The sequence below is a fragment of the Lycium barbarum genome, chromosome 2, assembly GCF_019175385.1.
Source record: "Lycium barbarum isolate Lr01 chromosome 2, ASM1917538v2, whole genome shotgun sequence".
Lineage (NCBI taxonomy): Eukaryota > Viridiplantae > Streptophyta > Magnoliopsida > Solanales > Solanaceae > Lycium > Lycium barbarum.
In genome coordinates, this window is record NC_083338.1 from 2,317,735 (window position 1) to 2,325,022 (window position 7,288).

A 7,288-nucleotide genomic window follows, 5' to 3' on the forward strand; every position below is an offset into this window, starting at 1 on the left:
TGCCACATTATGGCTACTACATTGTATTTGGACAGAAAATGCAAATAGAAGATCACCATTTGATCACATGGTTGAGTCCCAGATGTAGCATTTTTCGCATTTTTTTTATTGAATCCCCTTATTAAAATTTCCGGCACGAGTCAATAGTCATAAATCAGTATATTCATATTTATACAGATAAAAAACGGATTGAGTCATGAAAAAGGCTCTTTTCTTTTGATCTCAGATTTAAAATACAAAAGCACCAAGATCACACAATATTATACATTGTGTACATGTGGGAGGTGGGGTATATTATATATTGCTTATCTTTAAGTTGAAGGTTTAATCTTCCATTACATATTCTGAGTGCATCTCTAGTTGGCCTGTAATCTGATCAAATCTTTCTGATAAAAAGAAACTCTGTAATCTCTTCAACTTTCTTGAAACTCTCACTTGTGTGCTGAAAATTGCCTTCACTGGTCTGTGATCTGATAATGTTGATTCACCTCTTGCATATAGTTGTTTTTTTAACCCTTCACCATACCATATTATTCTATCACACCTAAAAATATAGTTCCATCAAATAGGAAAGAAGAATTACGCCTTTGTCAAATATTTTTTGCATTACTAAAGGTGAAAAATAACTTAATATACAAAAACGGGGGGATCGGGGGGTGGGGTGGGGGGTGGGAGGGGGGAGTAGGTGGGAGGAAGGAGAACTAATTTATATGATCCACTTTTATTTTTGTTCTGTCAAGTGATATAATTTAACTTAAGATTTCCCAATTTACCCTTCATGTGGTGATTTGTAACCCTATAAATATCTACGGCTCATTTAACACTACAAGTTTCAAAAGTGTTTATTTCTTTCTTAAGCTTTATGATTAATCAATGTGTATCTCATATCAGTTCAAATTAGTGGACTATGAAAGGAGAGATCAGACATTATGCAAACGAAAGTGTATAAATACAGTTTATATATTTTGTGCACTAACAGTATAAAGAACTTTTACACTCTCCGTTTAAATTGACCTATATCAATAGTTAACTCTTCATATATATATAAAGCTTGATATGACAACCTGAAAATAAAGTAATAACCTGCTATAATCCATGAAAGTTAGACCGCAGTAACTATATATCAGATTCTTAAAGATACTAATCAATATTCATCTATGTTTAGGTAATCTCTCATGAACAAGGTATGCATTTTTATTAGTGTGTTACTTGAGTTACAAGTAAATAACAAACTTACCATGCAGGAGAACGTTTCTTTTCGCCTCTTTTCACCTCTGGTCTACCATAGTAAAAATTACTCGAATTTGGATAATATTTGTATGTAGGAGCAAATTTGATCATCCCTTCTTGCCAACCTTCAAATACTTGTCCATCCATGAGCTCCATCCTCAACTATATTTAATAATGACACATTTTTAAAATATTAGTTATAGTGGCTTTGAATCTACTAAAGGCAGCCCAGTGCACAAGACATCTCACATTTGTGCTGGTCTGTAAAAGGGTCGTATCCTACAAGGGTGTAATTTATACTAGGCATAATACCCTGATGCAAGTATTAGTGGCTGATTATAGAACTCGAACCCCTGATAAAGGTCTCATGAAGACAACTTTAACGTTGCTCCAAGGTTCCCGACACCTTTTGGCTTTCAGATTTCCTAAAGAACAGTCTAGTGCCTGAAGCACTCCGCACAGAGTCCAGGGAAGGGCCGCACTCTAATCTAGGAGGCGTGATAAAGGCAGCCTACCCTGATGCAAGCATCAATGGCTAATTCCACGACTTAAATCCTTGACCTATAGGTCACACGGAAACAATAACTTTTTATAATTAATACTTATAATAAGCTACCTGATCATTTTCCAAGAGTGCGTTCCAATCTCCTTTTTCCACTAATATTCTTGTAGTTGATTCTGGTAAAGAAATCCTGTAGTTCAAATCTCCAAGCAGTATCACTCGGCTACAACCAACCAATTCGAAAATTAGGTTAAAAGTGATGTCATGAAGATACATAATTACTTTTTAAAAATGATATTTGTGTTCTTCATGTACAAGGGATTGTGATGTCATTTAGATATTTACTTTTAAATTGATATTTGTGCTATTAATGTAAGAATAATCAACTTTTCCTACCGTTGGTACAGAAAAAAAGTTATACTTTTACAACTTGTTGAAGGTCAATTGATATTTAATAGGCAACATGCCCAAGTTGGAAATTGTCTTTTTCTTTTGTATTCTTTTCATTGTTTAGCTACCTATTCAAGACTACTATACTATAACAAGATTATTATATGTTTAAAAGGTGATTAATAATTATCAAGAGTTAATTGTGATTCGATTGGCGGCTTCAACTAACAAAACAATGTTTAACTCTTCAACAACCAATACTTAATTGGTTGTTAAAGTTTAATTTTTATGGACTTACTCATGTCTTATTACCACAAATATCTGTCATTGATTAGAAAATTTACTAAAAAAGTCGATTATTCGAAGTAATCGTTAACGAATCGTTTTGGAAAGTTCTTATTAAATTAAGTTAAGTTAAGCACCAAGGGTTGTTGGTGGGATAGATACGATCAATCCCTCCACCCTTAACTACAACCAAATATTTCATATTCGAACCCTGAGAATGAAAAAAATCTTGGTTTGGAGCATCTCCCCTTTTAGTGGGCCTTACGCGGCGCAAATCACTGCACAAAATCACTAATTTCCAATGGGCGTTCCGTCAGCATTTGGCTCGTCGGTAAGGTGTTCCCAAGGGAAAAACTGGGAACGTTATCGATGAGTCAAATTTCGATGGATTTCATCTGAAATTTCCACTAGAAATTAGAATTTTTCTGATAGTGAATCCAGATTTGTCGGGTGGACACTGAGCACTGGATGAGAATCTAAAAAACATTAAACTAAAGGAGCTTAATTAAGGTTATTGACATACTCATGATCAAGAATTTTTCTTGGCAATTCAAGTGAAGAGCCTTTGGGGAAAGTTGTTCTTGAAAATATTTCAGCAACATTTGAATTGCGAATTTTCTCATCTCCTTCTCTACCACCAGAAGCTAAATGAGTGCACACAAAGCATAAGCTTGTTTGATGTAATTGAAATCTAACTGATACTGCACCCTGCAAGACAAATTTTATACATAATTAAATACCAAATTAAATAATAAACCGCCATTTAAATTAAGAGTCATGTCTTGTTTCTGCACAATTTAAAACAAAGACAAAATGAAAAATACATGATATTATTAGTCTGTTCGGCCAAGCTTCTAAAATCAGTTTATTTACAAAGTATTTTTGTTTAAAAGTACTTTTCAAAAAAGTACTTTTGGCGAAAAACAGTTTGTGTTTGGCCAATTAATTTAAAAAGTACTTTTGAGCAGCAATTAGTGTTTGACCAAGCTTTTAAAAAGTGCTTCTACATGTATTTTTCTCAAAAATACTTTTCAAAAAAGTGTTTTTGGGCAAAAACTATTTTTTTTAGCTTCTAAAAAATTGCTTCTGCTACTCCCCAGAAACACTTATTTTCTCTTAAAAGCTTGGCCAAACACCTCATTTTTTTTCAAATAAGCACTTATTGAAAAAATAAGTACTTTTGGGGGGAAAATAAGCTTGGCCAAACAGGCTAGTAATATGCTTGAGACTAATCCGTTTTCCATAATAATACTTCCTCTGTCTCAATTTATGTGGACATGTTTGACCGGAAAATGAAAGAAATTTAAAAAAGAAAAGAATACTTTGAAACTTGCATACTAAAACAAGTCATAAATATTTATGTGGCTATAAATAAACTCATTAAGGATAAAAACAAGAAATTTAAAGTTGAACTATTTTTAAATATGAAAAATGAATCATGCTTTTGTGGACAAACTAAAAAAGAAAACTATGACAGGGACAGAAAGAAATAGAAGTTAAAAGATTACTCATTAAATGTAGAATATGCGACTTTGCAAACCAGAATGAAATGGTATGAACGTTATCATTCATGAAAAAGGAGGAGCTATATTTCTTTGTTGGGAAGTTGGATTTTTAAGAAGAAAATAATATTATTGAATGAAATTTGGAGATGAAATATTATTTCTGATTATTTTACGTGTCTTAGTTGATTGGACATAGAGTTTAAGAAAGTAAGGATCGGAAAATTATGAAATTTTGTAATTTTAAACTAAATATGTATATAGTGTACCAAAATATCTTTTGAATACTATCATCGTAAACATACATGTGATACATCAAAATTAAAGAGTTACTAAATATAAAAAGTGACATTTTCTTTTAAACAAACTAAAAAGAGAAATTAAACACATTAAATTAATTAGATGAAGTAATAATTACCTTGTTCCCTAAGCAACCCATGACTCCACAGCCAACACAAGAAACACTAGGGTATCGAATAAACGAACGAAAATCATTTCGAACCCAAACTGAAATCAATATTCCAACCATTTGTTTACTGATAATACAACTGAATTCTTGTGGAAATAATTGGCCAATATTTGCATTTCCATTCTTTGGAGAATTTGTATTTTCTTTTCCTTTCTTGTTCAAAGCTTGTCTTATTAAAGAATTCCACTTTGCTGAAATCCTTCCACTCTCTAATCCAAGAACATTTGCTGCTCTTAGTGGCACTACTTCTTGAAACCTTCATAGATATTACCAAAAAAAAAAAAAAAAAAAAAAAAAACACTGGATACATTTCATTTTGTAATAACTTGAATTAAAAAAAAATGTTTGGGGAAATAAGAATATACCCAAAAACATAGATGTCACATGAGGTGTGGCACGTGCCGAGCAGATCATCCACATTGAAATCATCAGTGGGTACAACTCCTCCAACATTCCATGTATTAACAAAAACACTGTAAAAAAAAAAAACACTATGTATGATATAATAGGCATGATAAACACATTATGAGAAATTATAACAATTAAGCCATGAGGAAGGGAATTTTTCTTATAATTATTCGGTTTTCAAACTCACTGGCCCTATTAATCTAAATTTGCGCCGCATAAGGCTAATTAAATAGGAAGCACTTTATATCAGAAGTTTCTATTTTCGAAGCTCGAATTCAAGATATTTTATTAAAGATGAAGAGGTTATATCCATCCTACCACAATTCGTTGGTGGTACTATGAAATGATTAATTTCCTCAATGGAATATTCTCCTAGTATCGTTCCTTTTCGGAGAACGAATTTAAAACAATATAATAAAGTTGAATACATGTTTCAAGAATTTCATTGGTTGAATTCTAACCACTAAAATCTAATTATATCTAAATAGTGGTTAGGATGTTGAGCACTCCACTAATGAATTACCTATAGTTTTGAGTTTCCTCATGAGGATCACTGAAAGTTATATCACCAGAACTGTGGGATTTTTTATCAAAATGATGTGGAATCTCTAATAAATCTTCAGAACCATCACTTGGAAAATCTGCCACAAAATTGGTGCTCCCCAATCTCTTTAGGACCTTACTAGCTACCAATCTCGGCCACATAACCTTGAAAATGAAAAAAAAGAAAAATTAGAACTTAATAGAGACATATACAGAAAAGAACAAAGAATTCAATTAGCCATGCAAATTAATAACTATGGACAACATCTAATTACTTCCAAAGTATAATTATGATCTCCTAACCCATCTATAAATTCTTGGAGACATCTAGAATATTATAGAGAAAATAAAAGTATAAGCTACAACATATTATTAACTAAATTATAGATTCTCACAAAGAGAATGCAGTAATAGTGTTAAATCTTGAAGTTGTATATAGGCCCACAATGATATACAAAACAATGAAGTTAAACACAAAGACATGATAAGAGAAGAAACGAGAAGGGAGATTAGAAGAAAATGAAGTGATAATTTTCTCAAGGGGTTCATCATCTATAATATACACGTAAAAAGAATGTTTTGACTTTATATATATACAGTGTAATTTTCTGACAAAAGGATTTCGGATGAATTCCTTCCGCCCCTCAAGCTTCTACCATGGTTTCGAGTGTAGAGGAAAATGAAGTGATAAAAAGCAATAAGAAAAGAAGGGGTAAAACGCTATAGTGACAGACAATCAGCTTTTCATATACAAACAGATTATTTCTAACAAATATTGGAAAATGGAAGCATGAAAACACAAAGAGAAAGAGAGAGTGAGAGAAGAAGCATACTTCTCCTTTCATTGTTGAGGGTGAAGAATGAAGAGAAATGGTATTGTAATGTTGAAGAAGGTGTCAAGAGAAATGGACAAAGATATATATAGGCATATAGTACGTAAAAGAATAAAAAGGGAGAGATTATGCTGGGGAAGTACTATCTAATAGTAGAAGATTAGAACTAATTAGGAGTAGAGGCAATAGTATCATGACGTGGTCATGATACCCTTCTTTCAAATTACCCCACATACATAAATAAAAATAATATAATATGCTAAAGTAGTCCAGGATCATATGAATTCCTTTGGGAACTCTAGCACAACTAATGAGGAATAAACTCTTGAATACCTTCGCACTACAAAAAAAAAAAAAAAAAAAAATTGCGGAGGTTGAAAGTTGCAATTCGCGGGGATTTTAGCCTCCTCAAGCAATTAACGGAGGCGAAAACCTCCACAAATTGCAACTTTCAACTCCCCCAAATTACCCCTTTTTTTGTAGTGTCGGCACGTATTAATCGGTTCTAGAATGTATATTTGAGTTTAATTATTCTGTTTATTTTTTATTTTTTTCTTTAGAGATATAATGTTTGTTTACCCGTAAAACGATTCAGTTGAATTTATAGACATGGTCAGGGACACGTAGATCAGAGTGACTAGTAAGATTAGACTATTCGTATAGAAATAATGTAAATATACATAAATAAGCAAGAAATAAGGAAAAAGCCTGGGCCATAAACGATTGTCCCGAACATAGTTTCCTCCATTCCGATCTAGTCGTGGCACCGAAGCTTGATATGAACACAATAGAGTTAAAGAGCTATGCAAAGAATTTGTATTGGAACTGAGTATATTATCTTGTATTTTGTGTCGTTACAATAGGAATGATCACCTCTATTTATACTAAGACCAGAGGCACATATTCCATATATTATGCCCCTACTCATAATGAGCATTGAATACAGGGTAATAATGAATAATGAAGAGGGCCATAATGTCTGATTGCACCGAATCTGTAACGCCTGGCTTGACTTATAACGGAAGATCGTTGGAGTCTCTTCCGGAGCTATTATACTTCACCACCGGGCATGGTACTTCTCTGGTACCACGGTGCTACCACCGGTGGTAACAGTGCTGACTCGTCT

General features: G+C 32.8%; 1 protein-coding gene across 1 annotated transcript; it reads right to left on the reverse strand.

The window, feature by feature from the left end:
- Positions 1–214: 214 nt before the first annotated feature.
- On the reverse strand, positions 215–5,491 carry LOC132629213 (type IV inositol polyphosphate 5-phosphatase 9). Its single transcript, XM_060344930.1, has 7 exons — positions 5,310–5,491; positions 4,744–4,851; positions 4,328–4,634; positions 2,931–3,115; positions 1,847–1,955; positions 1,238–1,392; positions 215–544 (listed from the first exon to the last, which is right to left on the reverse strand). The coding sequence occupies exons 1-7, from the start codon at positions 5,489–5,491 to the stop codon at positions 325–327; spliced, it is 1,266 nt and encodes a 421-aa protein (XP_060200913.1). The 3' UTR covers positions 215–324.
- Between the last annotated feature and the right edge of the window lie 1,797 nt (positions 5,492–7,288).